Source organism: Eumetopias jubatus, unplaced genomic scaffold, assembly GCF_037043125.1.
Source record: "Eumetopias jubatus isolate StellerSeaLion01/CBP00866 unplaced genomic scaffold, mEumJub1_p1.0 scaffold_1, whole genome shotgun sequence".
Taxonomy (NCBI): Eukaryota; Metazoa; Chordata; class Mammalia; order Carnivora; family Otariidae; genus Eumetopias; species Eumetopias jubatus.
The window spans coordinates 192,350,498-192,370,471 of NW_028274807.1; the positions used below are offsets into that span (position 1 = coordinate 192,350,498).

The 19,974-nt window shown below is 34.7% G+C and overlaps 1 protein-coding gene across 21 annotated transcripts in view; it reads right to left on the reverse strand.

Annotated features, from left to right (window-relative positions):
* Positions 1 to 19,974, reverse strand: part of SLMAP (sarcolemma associated protein) — a 194,871-nt gene that overhangs the window by 81,700 nt on the left and 93,197 nt on the right. For 5 of the 21 annotated variants that reach the window (XM_088027937.1, XM_028110381.2, XM_028110380.2 and 2 more), the window contains exons 8-14: positions 19,870 to 19,941; positions 18,384 to 18,524; positions 17,141 to 17,278; positions 15,681 to 15,849; positions 15,544 to 15,594; positions 15,012 to 15,062; positions 10,275 to 10,337 (exon numbers count right to left, since the gene is read on the reverse strand). In XM_088027937.1, coding sequence (XP_087884063.1) covers positions 10,275 to 10,337; positions 15,012 to 15,062; positions 15,544 to 15,594; positions 15,681 to 15,849; positions 17,141 to 17,278; positions 18,384 to 18,524; positions 19,870 to 19,941 — 685 coding nt within the window. The remainder of the gene's footprint in view (positions 1 to 10,274; positions 10,338 to 15,011; positions 15,063 to 15,543; positions 15,595 to 15,680; positions 15,850 to 17,140; positions 17,279 to 18,383; positions 18,525 to 19,869; positions 19,942 to 19,974) is intronic. The other 16 variants (XM_088027920.1, XM_028110384.2, XM_088027928.1 and 13 more) reach the window with 6 other exon arrangements.

Genomic DNA, 19,974 nt, shown 5'->3' on the forward strand with positions numbered 1-19,974 from the left:
GTTTGGCAAACATTCAATATCAGGAGGGGTGAGTGAGTAATCTTGTGTCCTTCTGGTGGGAGTGTAAATTGGTATCATTTTTTTTTAAAGATTTTATTTATTTATTTGGCAGAGAGATACAGAGAGAGAACAAGTAGGCAGAGAGGCAGGCAGAGGGAGAGGGAGAAGAAGGCTTCCCGCTGAGCAAGGAGCCCGATGCGGGGCTCGATCCCGGGACTACAGGATCATGACCTGAGCCGAAGGCAGCCGCTTAACCGACTGAGCCACCCAGGTGCCCCTCATTTTTTTTTTTTTAGAGGGCAATTTTGACAGAACTTATCCAAATGTTGAAAGCCCATGTCCTCTGACCCACAGCCCCTATTCTGTGTATTACTCTGGAAAGAGACAACTGTACAAAGATTTTCAATGCAGCATTGTCTGTATTTAGGGGAGTGAAATACAAAATTTTTATAGCTTTACCAAGAAAAAAGAAAAGTATTAATCTTCAAGATCTCTGTCACAACAACAAAAATTCATTTTAAATAGTATTAACTACATTTGCATAATTTCTAAATGTTGATGTCTAGTGTAGCTCTCTCTCTTAGGTCTCAGAACACTATTGTCTAACTACTTCCCAAACATCTTCATCCAGAAATCCCTTGGGAACTTCATCTCACCATGTCTAAAATGGAATTTCTCTTCCTTTCTCTTGGATGGATTTGGTATCTCTTCTCGTCCATAGTCCGTCATTCCTATCTCTAATAAGCTATACTGCAGCTATCTATTTTTGTCTACCTTTCCCAACATACTATGAACTCTTTGAGGAATACACTCATTCCTTCAAATATTTACTCTGTACCAGGTAAAATACTAGGTACTCCTCATGGATTATTACCAAGATAAATGTGATAAATGTAGGAATTTAGAGTCTACTGGAGCTGGGAGGTATCTCATCAATAATTTAATTCCCAACACAACGCTGACATATAAAACAGGTTCTACAAATGTTATGTGAATATAGCAAATAATAAAGTAAGGTAAATGCAGACTTTGAAAGCCATTACGATCTTTCTCTAGTATGTTGAAGATCTAAGCACCACCTTGTTAAAAAAATTCTAACCACACCTTAGGGGTAATTTATTGCTCAAAATGCTCACCCTTAGAACAAAATCTGAAGTCCCTACCATGACCTACAAAGTCTACATGATCTAGCCCAGGGGTCAGCCAATACAGCTCCACAGGGCCAAATGCAGCCTGCTGCCTGTTGGGTAAATAAGGTTTTAGAGGAACACAGCCAGGTCCATTCATGTACGTATTGTCCACAGCTGCTCTGCTCTACAACGGCAGAGTTTAGTAGTTGCAACACAGACTTTATAGCCCACAAAGCCTAAAATATTTACTACCTGGCCCTTTATCAGAAAAAAAGAAAAAACAAAGACATTTTTATTGTTCTAAAGCTCCAATTTGAGACCAGTCCCGGTTTTCATAGTTTCTATCTCACACACTCCTTCCCAAGACACATGTACACCTCACTCAGCTTAGTCCCAAATCTGTTCAAATCCCACATGGTACCTTTTGGCTACCTATGGTCTTACATTCTTTTATTTTTCTTCAGTGGACTTATTACTACCTGACATGTTATTAGTTTATTAGTTTTTGTTTCCTCCAAAGAGTGTGAAATCCACGAAGGCAAAGCTTTCCTTGTCTTGTTCATTTCTGTACCTCCAGCAGCTAAAAGAAGCCCTGGTATATACAATGCAGATGCTTAATACAGATTTGTGGAATGAATGAATTGAACATTTTTAAAGGGATCAAATATGGAAAAATTATTTGAATGTTTTCCTCATTCTAAAAAACTAAGAATTAAATATGCAAAATGTTTTTGCACAGTACTAATATCAAAGTACCAAATAATAATTACTTTCTGCTATTGTCACTATTGAAGTTATTTAAGGTTATATTCTCAAATCTGGTGAAGCATTAGTGGCCTGTAATTAGATAATTGAGGAAAAGGGGCACCTGGGTGGCTCAGTCAATTAAGCATCTGCCTTTGGCTCAGGTCATGATCTCAGGGTCCTGGGATCCATCCCTGTGTGAGGATCCTTGCTCAGTGGGGAGTCTGCTTTTCCCTCTCCCTCTGACCCTCCCTCCCACTTGTGCTCTCTCTCTCAAATAAATAAAAATTTTTTAAAATTTTTATTGTTATGTTAATCACCATACATTACATCATTAGTTTTGGATGTAGTGTTCCATGATTCATTGTTTGTGCATAACACCCAGTGCTCCATACAGAATGTGCCCTCTTTAATACCCATCACCAGGCTAACCCATCCCCCCACCCCCCTCCCCTCTAAAAACCTCAGTTTGTTTTTCAGAGTCCATCATCTCTCATGGTTCATCTCCCCCTCCGACTTACTCCCCTTCATTCTTCCCCTCCTGCTATCTTCTTCTTTTTTTTTTCTTAACATATATTGCATCAAATAAATAAAATCTTTTAAAAATATTTTTTAAAAAAATAAATAATCGAGGAAAACGACACTTTTAAAAAAAGTTTCTGGGGCACCTGGTGGCTCAATTAGGTGCCTGACTCTTGATCTCAGGGTTGTCAGTTCGAGTCCCGCAATGGGGTCCATGCTAGGCATGGAGCCTACTTAAAAAAAAAGTTTCTAACCACTGGTTCTCAAACTTGGGGTGGACACCTCAATTCTTTGGAAGTACTAAAAGTCAGAGGCCACTCTGGGACTCAGAAGAGAACCTCCATGTAATGATAAAAGCAGGTCTTGAAAGAGCTATTTGGCTTGGCACAACTGAAAGATAAAGTTGAGGATGTTCTTTCTTTTTAAAAACTCCCTCTTTTTGAGGGATATTCTAGAGAGATAATTATTCATCTTCTGCTATTTTAAAACCATACTTTAAAAAAAATTTCTTCATTTATTAGAGAGAGAGAGAGAAAGAGAGCGCACACGCATGCATGAGCATGAGGGGAGGCAGAGCTAAGCAGGGAGCCTGATAGCAGGGGCTCGATCCCAGGACTCTGAGATCACCACCCCAGCTGAGGGCAGACACTTAACCACCTGAGCCACCCAGGGGCCCTAAACCATACTTATTTATTGTGAAAAATAACACACAGAAAGGGACACAAAACACAAAGGTACAGGTTAATAAATTTTTTTTAAGCAAATATTTATATGGCTACAACTCAAATCAAGAAACAGAACCTAACCACAACCCCCTAAAGCTTCCTACAATTCCTGTTCCAATGAAAACCCCATAAAGGTAACTACTATCTTGACTTTATGGTATTTAATTACTTGCATTTCTTTATAGTCACACTACCCAAATGTGCACGGCTAAACAATATAACTGTAGTGGTTTTGAAGTTCACATAAGAGGAATACTACAGTAAGTATTCTTTTGTGTCAGGCTTCTTGCATCGAATATGCCTCAGTGTATATTTATCCATTTGACTATTGAAGGTCTTTTGGGTTATTTCCAATTTTCAACTGTGAATAATGCTGCTGTGGATATTCTTACATTCGCACCTGATACATGTGTGTACGCATTTCCATAGGGAACCTACCAAGGAGTAGAACTGATGGGCATAGTAAGTTTGACGTTTGAGAACCATCACCTAAGCATTTAGTTTAGTCAGAAAACACCTGATAGAGTTGTAAAAACTGTCAAATATGGTCAAAGACTGAATAGAACTGAACCAAATTTATTTCTTGGGTGATAAAAATAAATTATGTACTAGTTATATTATCATGTGGCACAAAATAAAAATAAAAAACAATGCATTCAAAAGAAGTGGAGGGAGCACAGGTGTGCCTAGACTGGATTAAATTCTTTAAGCTAAAGAGCTACCTTCCTCACATGATAGCTACAACCAATTGAAAGTAGAATATAAACTCAAACAGCACTATCAGATACTGATGTCAGCTGCATAGGGATCTTAACTGACAGAAGACAGGAGCAGATGAATATAAAAGAACTACATAATCTGTTATTTGTAACAGCCAACCTGGAAAATATCTTTTAAGTCTCAAGGTTGGGTTTCATTAAAAAATAATGTTATCACTTGGACATCAAGATAATGTGCTGGGGACCAAATTTTCTAAATGACATGTGCACTAGTAATTAAAAAGTTAAACAATCTTTAGATTGTCAGGAATATATTACTTTAACAAGAACAATAAACCTGTATCAGTTAGCTTTCACTGCCTTGTGACTGGAGCTAAAAACGGAAAACAAATTACTTCAGCAAGAAAGCTCCCACTAACACCCTCTCCAACCTCCCCACCATAAGTTTTTTTTTTTTAAGATTTTATTTATTTCAGAGAGAGAGAGAATGAGAGATAGCATGAGAGGGAAGAGGGTCAGAGGGAGAAGCAGACTCCCTGCTGAGCAGGAAGCCCGATGTGGGACTTGATCGCAGGACTCTAGGATCATGACCTGAGCTGAAGGCAGTTGCTTAACCAACTGAGCCACCCAGGCGCCCCCCCCACCATAAGTTTTGTACCTACTAGTGAACATGTATTTTTCTGTGTGGCAGGCATTACTTAGAGTGCTTAGTAAATATGATCCCATTTAATGCTCACAATAATCCTATGAAGTAGGTACTACCATCCCATTCTACAAATGAGGAAAAGGAGGCTTATTTAATTTATTTAAAGATTTTACTTATTTATTCATGAGACACAGAGAGAGAGAGAGAGAGAGAGAGAGAGAGACAGACAGAGAGAAGCAGGCTCCCAAGAAGCAGAGAGCCTGATGCGGGACTCGATCCCGGGACCCTGGGATCATGACCCAAGCTGAAGGCAGACGCTTAACCACCTGAACCACCCAGGGGCCTGGAAAATGAGGTTTAAAGAGGTTATCCTGCCCAGAGTCCTACTGCCAGTGAGGGACCAAATGGGAATTTATGTCAAGAATCCTCTGATCCAATTCTAAACATCAAAGATGAAAATGAGCTACAGTCATCTAAAAGGTCATTAAAGGGAAATACGACAAAGAAACTGAGATTAGAATTAACATCAAATACACTCAAAGTAAAAATTAACAATCAGCATTCAACATCAAGCCAACCATTTATTTCCTTCACAGAGTGAAGGAAGTAGAAATAGAACTTTAGAACCTTACAGGGGAGGCCTAACTTTAATAATACAGACTTTCAAAAGGTGATTCATTTCTGCATCAAAATAAAATTAAAGCAAGTCCTGCTATAGAAGATACTCTGCCTTTTCATAAAAACAGTTTCAGAAGCTACTTGTTCTAAAACCTGAGAATAAGGAAGAACGAAAGAAAAAAAATTGAGAATTTTTTTTTAGAGCGACAGGTAGATTTTTTAATTTAAATTCAATAAATTAACATACAGTGTATTATTAGTTTCAGAGGCAGAGTTCAGTGATTCACCAGTCTTATATGATACTCAGTGCTCATTACACCACATGCCCTCCTTAATATCCATATCAGTTAGTACACGGTATTTATAAAAAAAAAAAATTGAGAGTTAAGGACACACTGAAACTAAAGGAAATGAACCAATTTCAAGAATACAGAAACAGATCTTTTTTAAAGAAAGGAAAAATCTACATGTCAAAACAGTGTTGGCATAAATTTAAGACTATCTTCTGTGCAGTTATGCTGGGAGAAAACCTCGTAGAAATGTTGGAAAGCTAGACGACTGGGAAAAATGACTGGCACAAATAAACACCAAACAAAAACCCTCCCATATATCTTAGATTGGTCAACGACTCTGAATTCAAAGAAATAAAGAATTAGCAACATCTAGTTTAAATTCAAGAATTTTCCTATGGGGTTCCTGGGTGGCTCGGCCGGTTAAGCGTCTGCCTTCAGCTCAGGTCATGATCCCAGGGTCCAGGGATTGAGCCCTGCACATGAGGTTCTCTGCTTAGTGGGGAGCCTATTTCTCCCTCTCCCTCTGCTGCTCTGCCTACTTGTGCTCTCTCTCTGTCAAATAAACAAATAAAATCTTAAAAAAAAAAAAAGAATTTTCCTATAATGGGGACATAAATTACTAAGAGCAGAGAACCACACCAAATGTTTCCTATTCTTGGTCATAAATAAACTGCTTTGGCTTACAGAAATCAAAGTTTAAAAGACGAAAATTTAAAAATCTGTTTCAAGTAGAATATGTAATCAGGCTTATTCCTGAGATTGTTCAGAGGCTGATCTCATAGAGTGATGAAAAGTAAACAGTCACAGAGCAACACTGATTCAATGCATTACTCCAAATAAGGCAATTTTTATGTGAGAGCAAAGCCCTAAGAGAAAGGAGGGAATGAGACAAACATACACAGATAATGACTGTAATTTCAAAAGGGGAGTTGGAGGCGGGGAGAGAATTTTTTTTTTTTAAATCAGGAAAAAAAATAGTAAGACATGAAATATTAAGAGAATTAGACTTTTGCCTAATAATAAAAACCATTAAATCTCATAGTAACCATGGGTTAAGAATATGAAGACATGTTTATTTCAGGGCACTTGTTAACTCAGTCATCAAAAGGAAGATACCCTTTGGGGTGGAGACAGTTTGTTTGCACAAAGCAGACTTCAGAAGAAAGTTTCTTTGGTACCCAGCTGTGATGCCTCTGCCCTCACCCAAACAGTAGCAAAAGGAATTAAAAGTGCAGACAGCAGTCCAGAGAAGGGAGTCTTCCACTCTATGCCCATGAGGTGAATCTCTAAGTCCTGAGATTCTCCACCTTTTATCCTTTATCTTTGCACTCAGCATATAAGTCAATCAAGTGACAGAGTTCACGGAATATATATGAAACAGATTTAGAGGTGCACAATTTGTTAACTCAAAAAGCATCTTTAGCAGAACACAACAGTCTCAACTATTTGTTAAGTTTACATGGTAAACCTTGAATAACTAAAATTTGCAGGGAACATGGAATGTGGAATTCTGCTTAAATCAAACTTCATGCTCAAATCCCTGAAGAGAAAATATTGCTAGAGCTTTTTAGCAAGTTTTATGAAAGTTAATTGTTAATTCTAGATTTTATATGGTATATTTTTACAAAGAAAATTTACTTCACAGTTCTGGAATTATGTAAAAGGTTATATTTTAATCTGTTCAAAATCCAATCTCTCTGCCTGGATTAAAAGATTTTCTCCTAAAAGAGAATTTAAAAAAAAAATCTCTTTTACCATAAAAGGAAAACAAATTGAAATGTGTTCCAACTCACTTAATTTGGTCAAAATCACCTTATAAATGGAGACAGCCAAAAACTAAACTGTTCTCTTATGGATTCATATACATAAAATGAAAAAATCTGTTACTATATTAAAAATAGACATTATGAATCCTATGAAGTGAATTATTTGCTTTCTTTTCCTTTTCCAGAGAGAGACGGGGGGGGGGGGGGAGGAAGAAGGGGAGGGGCAGAGGGAGAGGAACAGAGAGAATCTGAAGCCGACTTCACACCTAGCACAAAGCCCAACACAGGGGCTCAATCTCACAACCCTAAGATCATGACCTGAGCCGAAATCAAGAGTCAGATGCTTAACCGATCGAGGCACCCAGGCACCCCTGCTTTCTAATTTTTAAAAAACAAGGTGAATTGGGTTATACAACAAGCACAGTAAATAATGAAATCTAGGTACTTAACATCTGCTTTTTAAAAGACTGGAAATAAGGGGCACCTGGTTGGCCCAGTCAGTAGACCATGCAGCTCTTGATCCCAGGGTTGTAAGTTTGAGCCCCATGTTGGGTTGTAGAAATTACTTAAAAATAAAAAAATCTTGAAAAAAAAATAAAAGACTGGAAATAAGAATATGAAGTGTCACTGCTCACTGAATATAAACTTCATGTCAAAATTATAAATCAATTCAAGATGGCTATCAATGAAAATAATGGCAAAAAAGTTTGTGTGAGATTATCAAAAAATAATCCAAAGTTGTTTCAAAAGTTCACTTGAGTATGATTTTTGCTGAATTTGTCTTGCTTGCCATAATACTTATTAAACAAAACAATTTCTATACCAGCAGCTTGTTATAAAATAATGAAACATCCCTTCTGACAACAAATCAGAGTTAACTCTTAGTATGCCAACTCTGGCTATCCAAATTTAAGGAGCCAACAGATTTGGAAATTTCTGAGATAGAACTGGTAACCTTATTAACCAAACCCTTGCTACTTGTTACCAAAACTCAGGAACTGAACAGATTCAGATAATCGGCTATATCCCTAGCTATATGAATTTATAGTCCAAACTTCCTCTGTTTGCACTTAGAGACCCAGTGGATTCAGACATCAGGAATACTTGAATTTTATTTATTTATTTTTAATTTTATTTTTTGTTCTTTGGTTTATTCTTTGTCCACAAGAAAAGGATTTTATATTATAATTTTTCCCTATGTACCACATTTAACATTTTTCCCATGCTATTACATAGTTCTTATAAACATAATTTTATTAGTTAATATCCCCATTGAGGGGACTGCTATAATTTACATAACTTCTGCTCTATATCTGAACGTTTACTGGTCCATTTGCCTCTGATAACTATGACACAATAAAAATCTCCAAACATCTTTTTCTTTTTTTTTTTAAAGATTTTATTTATTTACTTGACAGAGACAGCACAAGCAGGGGGAGCGGCAGGCAGAGGGAGAGGGAGAAGCAGGCTCCCCGAGGAGCAGGGAGCCCAATGTGGGGCTCGATCCCAGAACCCTGAGATCATGACCTGAGCTGAAGGCAGACACTTAATCAACTGAACCACCCAAGTGCCCCTCCAAATATCTTTTTCTTAATGTAAAATAAATATCATTCTATATTACAACTACAGCTAAATATTTTACATATTTTATAATAATATTTTAAATGATTTTTTCAAATTGTAACTTAGTCTTTTTTTTGATAGTTCTCTGTTCTTATTTCTTTGGGCTCAAAATACAAGTCACAAAAATTTAACATAAAAATAACTTACTAAAAAATGGTCATATGTAATAAAACGAATATAAAATCCTTCTCCTAAAGATTTATATTTTAGACTCTATATTCTGTTTTTAGTTGGTTTCAGTGGGTACCAATTATTTTGATCCAAATCCCTGTGTCAATTTCCCATAAAAGTGAAATTTAGTAATCAGAGGATAACAAAAACTTGGATTAATCTTTGCTCTATGAAAAAGTTTTAAAAGACAAAGAAATATGCCATATTTATTAAATAATTTTCCTCAAAATAATATCAAACTGACATTCAACATCATAGTCTCTAAAATGGACAAAAATAGAAGTTCTTCTAAAACTATTAAATGAAATTCCAGGTTTCCTTAAGGCACCTCTAAGGAGTGTAACATTTGATCTACTGAGTTTGTCTGCTATAATTACCAGTTGTGACCCTTACAAGCCTCAAGTGCTCCTGAGATTGTGTGTGTTGGGAGGAGAGAGAACGACATATGCTTGCCCGTCTACAAGATGAACTCATAAGCATAAAAAATGGGAAGTCACTCATTTCAAAAAGAGAGTGAAAAGGAAGAGAAAAATGTTCAACAAAGTGTACTGTATGTCTGGTAGGAAAATGTATAGATGTCATCAATAAATGTTTATTACACATAGTGACCTTTAATTATCACTAAGACCAAAAGAATTATCATAACCTCATGATTTAAAATAAGCAGTCACGTGATTTTCAAGTAAGAGGGAATTCATGATACTTTCACTCAGAATTCAGCAGAGGTCCAAATCACCTCAAAAGCCAACCTATCTTTATTATTAAAGATAGCCTTCCAGGGGTAGGCAGTTGATGTCAGACTGTAGGACAATCTATTGCTACTCTTTCCCTAGGAAGGTCCTGCTACCCTAAGGGCCATCTTCAGATCTGAGTGCCCAAATGAAATCACTGTTTTCCTGACTTCATTTAATCATTTACAAAATTTATTTAAGAACTTCAAATGCAAATCTGTGATAGAACTAGAACTTAAATAAAACAGGCTAATGTTACTACTACCTCTTAAGAGTCCACACAGAAAGTTTAGGTGCTTGACATTCTATTTTATTCCCTGCTCAACAATAATTTTTTCTTTAAAAGCTTGAAACTTCCTCTTTTTTGTGGGCAATATGAAATCCATCTTTGAAGGCAAATGCCACAAAAATAATTTTCTCCAAAGAGAGAAGCCGAAACAGTATGAAAAGTATTGCTGCTGTCTGAAGATGGCCCTCTGTGCACTTCTACCATAACAAACACATTGAGATCTTCATTTTTCCTCTCATTTTTCAATTTTTGCCCCTGACTTCATTAAAATCAATGTGAAAAATACTCTGTACTCACTCTGGCATTCTATGAATTGATGAATAAAAGTGCAGTCCCCGCCACTCTTTGAAAGCAAGTGCTCTAATAAAGAAAGAAACACCTTTAAGGATATAGTTTGTTGCTGTTTTTTGAAAACCAACAGCAAAGGTAGGAAAACTGAAATGTATTAACATGAGTAACTGAATAAGATTCATAAAAGTTTAATATATTTTTACTATTAATAGCAGACATATTTTGGAGTTAAATAAAGCCCAATGACTGAAAACTGTTATTATATAATCATTGATTTGTACCCTGAATGGTTAGCTTTTAAAGGTGCAGTTTCTATCCAAAGAGCTCAAGAAAACCATAGATATATTGCTTTAAAAAGCTTCTCCCACTTTTAAAATATACCTTTCTCCATGACAGCTTAATAAATACCTGTAAATAATTTTTATATTTTATTATTTGTTCTTGCTGATAACTGTTTTCTAAAAGTCCCTCTTCAAAGCTATTTTTCTTAGTTAAGAGGCAAAAGATAAATATTTTAAGAATACCATAAAATAATGCCTTAACATTTTTAAGACACTGATGCAACATTTCAATTTTTAGACTTTCATTTCACAAATAACCTTTCCCTTTGAGTCATTTAATCTGTACTTTATATACTCTCAAAATATTACATCGTTTATCTCCACCCAAATGATTAAAGTCAATGCCTATACATTTTAAAATAAGAGCCTGGAAAATGGTTTTGCTCAGGTCAAACAGAATTTGTTTTGTTTTGTTTTAATGAGGGGAGAGAATCAAAACCTAACAGGAGTTAAGAAAAGTTTCAACCCTTTTCTTACAATAATCTTTATTTACATTGATCCAAAGAGTTAACTTCTGAATTTGGATAACATCCTTCAATTATATCTCTGGATCTTTCAAAACTACTAAATAGACTTTGGAAGTTCAGTGTTAAAAATATATCCCAGTATGATGACTATCTGGAAGGTGTGAAAGCACTAAAAGCTGTCAAAGAGGACATGAGTTAGTACCATTTGGACTGTGAAAGCCTCTTTTCTCCTCATTTCAACCCACCTCACCCCTCATCATCTCAACTTTTGTTTGACAGGCAGGCATCTCCTACTCTGATCACATCACAACTTCTCTTGACATCCTTATTAATGCCATCTCCTTTACCTTCCTACTGAAATCTGTCATTCTCCTTTATCTATTTACATGGTGTACAGAGCCTCCAGTCAACAGTTTTACATATGTATACACACACACACACACACACACACACACACACACACAATATGGTGTGTATAGTTGCACTACACAGAGATACAATATAGCCCCAAAAAGAAAAAGGAAAAAAAGGCTAGCTGCAACAGTAATTAAAAAAAAAAAAATCTAATAAATAGCATTTGCTGATTGGAGCCAAGAAATCCAAAACAAGAGCCCTCAGTTAAATAGTAATTACCATGATCAAAAGTTGTTTTATATAAAATCCTACCTAAGGTACGGTAACATTTTCTGAACTCCAACTATACAACATCATGGTTAAATAAGAAAACTCATTTGAAACCAAATTTTAACCTAAAGGACTTAATAGAACTTATTTGAAACAAAAATTTCAGACTATCATCACAGGACTTTAGATGACATTTATTAATGCAGTACATCCCACCATTACTCTCTAAGCCCCAAATCACCCTTTTATCTACTCTGATTTTAATATCTGGACTCTAGATTAAAATATTTAAAATACTAGTTTAGATAAAATGCAATATTAATATAAAAATATATATATGACTTCTACAAAGGCATTTTCTAAGATATGAGAGAAAAGTCTTTCAGCTAGTATATGTAAAAGATTTGGATCATGACACTTTTCATACTTCATTACTTGAATTCAGCCCCTTGGGAATTCACTTTGCCAACCATAAAAGATGTCCCTGATAATGCAAAAAGAATCAGATACTTAAGGTAGGGGGGAAGGGGGAGGAACGTCTAAGATCCCAAATAGGGCTGTGGAAATGTAAAGAAAAGAAAGATACAGAAATAAAAGAGAGAACTGTGATACTTAAAATGTGTTTTATTTACACACTAGTTTCCTATAAATTTTGATTTTCTATACTACCTGTGCTGTCCAATACACATGCTCAATACACATGTGGCTACTGAGTCCTGAAAAAATGGCTAGTTTGAATTGAGATATGTTGTAAGTATAAAATAAATATATACTGGTTTCAAAGACTTACTAAGAAAAAAAGAATGTGAAATACTTCATTTATAATCTTTTAATATTGATAACATGTTAAAAGAATATTTTTGATATAGTGGGTTAAAGTAAATATATTATTAAACATTATTAAGATACATTATTAACACTTTACCTGTTTCTTTTTATATTTTTAATGTGGTTACCAGAAATTTTAAATTATATATATGGCTCTCATAATATTTCTATTACTGCTTTTCTATACTAAGACATATTCAAATTATGCTTATCAGATAAGATACAAAAAAATTTATAGTATAAAACCTGTGCTTATAGCAGCTACTTTAGATTTAAGTAATTTCAAAAATAGAGTTTACTAGAGAAACAGCATTAATCTTAACAATTCCAGATATTTTTACAATACTCTCTTAAAACTATACTTGGTTCTCTACTATTTAAAGAGTAATTTTAGATAAAGTCATATCTGATAGCATACTGTGGCTATGGACTTTGGTAATACTGGAATGCTTGATAACTGGTTTGTTATTATATAACAAATGATTCAGAACAGACTCATCTTATTCCAAAGTCACTCTGTACTAAATCTGGTATAATGAAGTTTTTGTGCATTATCAAGATATTCACTATCCTGTTTTGTTAAAGATATACTGTAGGTCACTCTCACGCCACTCAATTTATCACCACTAAAAATCCAAACACACCAGCAGGGATAAAACAAACATGGTAAGGGGGGGTGGGGGGATGGGTTAGCTGGTGATGGGTATTAAAGAGAGCACGTACTGAATGAAGCACTGGGTGTTATACGCAAACAATGAATCATGGAACACTACATCGAAAACTAATGATGTAATGTATGGTGATTAACATAACATAATAAAAAAATTATTAAAAAAATAAATTAAAAAAAATCATGGTAAGAAGTACACTAAAGTATCCAAAATACCTTATTCAGTCTTAAATCAAGGAGTTGTCTACAACTCTTCTCATCTAAATCAATTGAAATTGGCAAAAAATTTTAAGCAGTAATCTGACAACTCTAAAATAATATAAAGATGATTTAGTGTATATAAAGGGATTCTCTTAACTGAAGGAAAAGCATGTTCCGAGCTTGAGTTATACATTATTAATAAATACATGCTTAAATGAAAATGGTGATGAATTGGAATAAAAAGTGCCCATGCCAGAAAAAGAAAAAAAAAAGGCAAATAATGACAACAAAAAATATTCATTTAACAATGACAAGCTTTTAGAAGATGAGGATTAAGTCATTTTATATATGTTTGCTAAATATAATAAACAGAAATTAGTAATATTAGTAATGAATATAAACTACACCTTTAAAAAAATTCTTGAATTGCAACTCAAACTGGAATTCTAAAATGTAGATGTATTTTATAAAACACATATAGAATAGTCAAGTAACAATGATTAATGACAATAACTTTTAATTTAGAGTTTCAAGATTTGTTACAGAACATACGTAATATTAGGTCTTGAGCTTAAAGCTCACATATACATGATTACTTGAGCCTATCTTGCCGGTTCCTGATTGAAAACCAACCACACAAAAACAAGAACAAAAAGGCACCTCCTAACTTTATCAGAGTTGGCTGCTGCCCCAAGAACTATAAAGATATCCCCTGATACAGGAAAAAAATATTTAATAAGAAGTTCTGAGTATTGACCTTGATATCTTCCACTAACTTCTGTATAAAAACTAAAATGAGAGGTACACAGATCTGTAAATACAGAAAATAATTTTATTCATTCTGTACTTAAGGAATCTAATGCAGGATCTGGCACATAGCTGGTGCTCAGTTAATGCTAGATGGAGGGAAATGGGGGAGGATGAATGGGGATCTTCACAACTGAAGGAATGTACAAGCCATTGGGTAAAAAGTACCCCATGCAGTCAGTAACAGGAAAACCAAGAGTAGCTATACATTTTTGGCAAGAGATAATGCAAGCTATCCAGAAAGAAGGGTCCCAATAAACTAATCATTAACTAATAAATGACTTTTCAGATAGCAGAAATGACTGATCCTGTTTTTTTCTGATTAAAGAAACAGATGTACAGTATAAAGAAAGCAGTTTCTATGACATATCCAAGAGCTCAATGTGCTGTTAAGTAAACTCTTGGCCGAGGATGGAGCAGGATACAAACATTAAAAATGGAGGCCCAATATCTCAGGAAACAATACTTGATGGAAGAAAACTGTAGTCGGGTTCTTTGAAAAATATACTGGGGAGAATGCTATACTATGCTATATAAACCAATGCTAAAGTTGAACTTTATAATTTTCCTGTTACTTGAATAATTAAAATTTCCATATAACAAGGGATATCTAACCAAAAATCATAGCATTAAGAATTACAAAATAAAGGGAAGCTTTTTTTTTTAAAGCTGGGATTCACTGGTCTATGAACTGCATGCTTTTCATTCCAAACATTTAAAACCTTAAAACGCTGATCTATCTCTATCCTGCTTAAATTAGTAAAAGGATATCATGAAAGAAAAACATTTAAGTTTTTTACACTACCTTTTTCTGTGCTCCCATTTATTTTAGGTAAGAAGTCATCAACTTGTATCCCTAGGATTAAGACAGTGTATCATTGCCTGATCAAAGAAAGTGTTACTTTAAAACTGGTCTCAAGTGTAACCATGGCATTTTGTATTCCTACTTACCATTAAGACAGTATAGCACACTTTAAATTTGTTTTTAAAAGAAGGGTTCAACAGGACATTTTCTATCCACTCAGAGAAAAAGCTACAATTGCCTTCTAACAAACCTCAAAAGAAAAGGATCCTGCTGTGCATGTATTTTTCTTATTTAAGTATCTCTAAGTAGAGCATCTCAGATGCAGAAATTTCATTTATCTCAAGGACTAAACAATGGTGCCCACTGGTGGCAACCAAGTATATTTTTAAAGGAAATTTTCTGAAAGACTGTAGATACTTTATACCTAAAACATAAAATATCCCTCTTAAAATAAGTACCCCATGAGAGAGTAAACATCAAAAGTCCAATGATAAAATTCAGGTTTAAATAAGAAACTCGGTAACACACCTACCTAAACTGCTGCATTCTTTAAGAGTTTTCTCCTGAAGATGTTCTAACCGTACTGTAAATAGAAGTCCAAGAAAAAGATATTTCACAGATAAAAGAAAAAAAAATCAAATCAAATCAACTTCTGGATTAGCAACTTACCTTGTAAAGCTGTTAGCCTTTCATTGGTGAAGTCATTATCAGCTTGCAAAGCTTCTATTTTTGCCTGGAGCTCCTGTTCTTTTTCTTCCATTTCATCTATTTTATGTTGTAATTCTTTTTTCTCAGCTTGTCCCTTCTGTTGGATTTCTTCTTGTTTTCCCTCTGCTACCTGTTGAGAAAGAAAAAAAATTTCAGTTATTTCATAAAGTCTGAACTTGCTTTCAGAGGCCTAAAGCAGGAATTCTTTTATTCACCATAAACTTCTAAGGAGAATATTCAATATTATAGAACATATTTGTAAATGTCAAAATAATGTCAAAAGTGGTCTGCATTGAAGTCATGCTTCCCTATCACCTAGGAAAAAAAAACTTGCAGCAGGCAAATAGGCCTAATACATACAGATAAGGGGGTCAAAATGAAAAACTCCACAGTTTTCAAGAGGGAAATATATAAGGTTTTCCCTGAAATTACTATTGTTTAATTAGTTTGTTAAGTTCTAAAATGTAACTAACTCTAATATTTTAAACAAAACTGTGTTTAGTTGAAGGAATGCTGATAATAAGCACTTTTCAAAATGACCTCCTTTTAATAAGACCAACCTTTAAAACTATTACAGGTTCACCAACCACACAGAGGGAGGTATGCCCTGGTCTTCTCTAACAAATATGTATCTTCTAGCCACTCATTCCATGGTTTGAATTATTTAAAGATGGGTCTTCACAAACTCAGTTATAACATTTAAAGGACCAACTTGACATTACGTATGGCCTCACCTGTCTTACCCTAAATGCCCTATAGCTAGAGGGAGCTGCAGCTGAAGCCGTTAATAGCATCCCTGGAGGCTAGAGGGTCCATACAGATCACTCCAAGGCTACTTCTGGGCTTGTTCCAGCACTAACATAGTTGGGCTCTGCCTTTGGGCCTGCCCAAGGTTAAGCAGATTCAAATTTTTAAAAAGTCTAAATATCTTGGGGTTTGCTGATTTATTTTATTTTATTTTTTTAAGTTTTATTTATCTGACAGAGAGAGATACAGCGAGAGAAGGAACACAAGCAGGGGGAGTGGGAGAGAGAGAAACAGGCTTCCTTCAGAGCAGGGAGCCCGATGCGGGGCTCGATCCCAGGACCCTGGGATCATGACCTGAGCCGAAGGCAGACACTTAATGATGACTCAGCCACCCAGGCGCCCTGGTTTGCTGATTTACATCTACTTCCTGTTATATATTAAAAGATGCCTGTTGTGAAGTACTATTTATTTCCATCCAGAGAAAATATGTCAGCTTTTACAGACTTTCAATTATCTGTGGCAATGGGGTTTGGGCCAAATGGCACCTTATTTTTACTACAAATTTCAACTACTACCAAATTTTACATCAACAACTATTCAGCAATACCTAACCTCTTAATCTATCCAGTGTGTTAGGGACTATTAATACACTTTCAGGTTGAGTAAATACATACCTTTAATTTATCAGATAAATCTTTAATCTCATTAACTGCTCCATTATATTTATTGGCTAATTCTCTTAATTCTTCCTGAGTCCGTTCATTCATTTCTTTAAGATGGGTACATTCATCTTCAGTATTACTCAGACTTCGCTGTAATTCAAGTTTACAGATAATTGATTTAGAATAAATGCACATTCTAAATTCAACTTATAAAAAGTGTTATTTCTATGGGCTGTTCAAAATTAACATCTGCCCTGGCCTTTATATAAGAGTTAAACAACATAAGAATTTTAATTTACTTTAGGTACATGCTAAAACAGAAAATACAACAAAAAATTTGAAAAACAAAACAACAGAAAGGGAGCAGGGAAGGAAAGGATGTCACTTACATAACTACTCTTTTAAAAGGCCACTGGGTATGACTTTTAGACTTGAAAATATTTTAAGCTTATCAATTCTTGAAAGCAAGTTAATAATAGGCACAATCAACTTAATAAGAAAATTAGAAGACAGTTAACAATTTTCTTTCCTTGCATGTCAAATTAATGACACAACACTGAATTAGTTACTATGGGATGAGGCTATTATAGAAACCATTACTATACCATATTCTAGAGTATATACTATATACTATATATAGTATTTTTACTATTGTTTACAATGGGCATTTTAACTAAATCATTAACAATTAACTTCTGTGGTAATTTAGCAGTGGTTCAACGAATGGCCTACATTATTAATGAGGTTGTTTTTAAAGCAATGAGAATCACATTGTGATTGTTCCTAAAAGACCAAGAAAGGACCTCAGAGATATTTTCCCTTTGACCTCCAAAGTTAGACACAGTTTTCTTCTCTAGAGGATGGGTAAATAACAGTGGTAAGGTTCTCCACCTTCCACTAACTACCCTCAATTGGAAGAAAAGCAAGAACTAGGTGACAGGAGATCAATTCCCTGGCACATATCACAGTCCACTGTGTGAGAGGCCAAATCCTAAGCAGAATGCACATGGTTAAGACTCCCTCTGATTAGGCTTTTATTTGCTCAGTCACTGAGTAGAAACAACAAGCACCAGACTCACATGATTACAAGGAAAATTCCTAACAATGAAAACAGCCTACTATCCCTTCCCATTTGACAGACAGGAAATATTTCCTAACTATATAATACTCAAGTTTAAAATGTCCTAAAATATTAGCACTTTCAGGCTAAAAATTTTAAATCATACTACATTTTATATTTGTCAAAATGAAATACCTCAACTTCTGAAAGTTTTCTAACCACTTCAATTTTCTCCTGAAGAACCCGCCTCAGGGACTCTTTGGCTGTCGTCTCGTAGTTGTGTTTATCCTCCTGTAATGCTACAAGTTCCTTCCGTAAACTATCTTCTGTTTGATTCTAGGATTAGAAGATATTTATAATTATAGCCAAGTAATTTTTTTAAGTATTTACCATTTGAAAAAATAACACATTATGATGCTCTTTGAATTCTACATTAAGGTACTTCCAAATACAAATGATGTATTTAAAAGTTGCATTGTAAATTATACCTTCACAAATATATTAATCCACACTTCTGATAGAAAAAAAAATGTCAAAGGAAATTGAGAATTTCTTTCAAATGTACAAAATGAATTAAGTCTCCTATCTGTCATATTCTCTGTAAGCCACAATATTTACATTTGTCAGTAAAAATAATCTCTTACTTTCAAAGGAGCCAAGCATTTTAAAACAATGGTTAAACCAAAAGGAATAAGAGCACCCTTAGGAAAAAGCTGACTCCAGCTCTGAGGCAGGAAATGTACAAGATGAGTCTGGAACACCTTGTCTGAAATGACAGCAGGAAGCTATCAAAGTTTGCTGGGGTTCTACCAAAAGGACTCAGGAACCAAAGATGGGATAATTTGAGCATCAATAACCACAAACAAATGGAACAGGCCGAAACACATGAAATATATTTAAATCTAAGTTTGGAGAAAAAAAAACTTCACGGTCATTCTTTGGTAGATGAGAAGGAACCAACTCATTATTTTGAAATCCAGTAAATAAATGGAGAAAATCACTTATCCTTTTCCTAAAGAAAATGACTTCAGGGTAACAAAATGGTTTATGAGGGGGAATAGAAGTATTTATAGAAGTAATCCAGCTAATAAATGAAGAAATAACAACTACAACATCACCATTTTTGGAAGCCTTAATAATGGATCTAGGCAAGGATCATCAAAGATTGCTAATATCTCAAAAAGAAAGACAACTAGATATTATGGTGCCTTCTGGTGAAAGTACACAATACTATTCATGAAGTACTGTTGGAAAAAAGAGTTGAACCTAATCAGATCAAATCTCTAGATCAAACTACCAGTTTATGGTGTGGGAGGAGAGCTAGAAGAATGTGTAAATAACAATCCAGATTTAGGGAAATTATAGAGGACAAATGACCCAGTTTCTCCAGCAAATATCAACTGTGATAGAAAAAAAAGAAAGAGTTGTATATGGGTATTCAATATACAGTTCTTTCTCCTTAATGTATGTTTGAAATTTCCTCTAATGACTAATGACTATACATAATCTAATGTATAGATTAAGGAATCTAACAAAAGATTTAAAAGAATGGTGAAAACATATAAATGTTTTAGCATGTACTCAAAATGACAAAGAAATGAAGCTACATAAAAAACTATGCATTTTCATGCATAGTTAATGCATTTTTCTTTATGGATCTTTACTTGAGATTAATACTTACTTTGGAGCATGCCTGTAATTGGTTTCCCATAACTTCTAACCGTGATAAGAGTCTATCTTCATCTATTAAAGCCTGTTGAAGAAAAATTAAATATAAATAAAATCC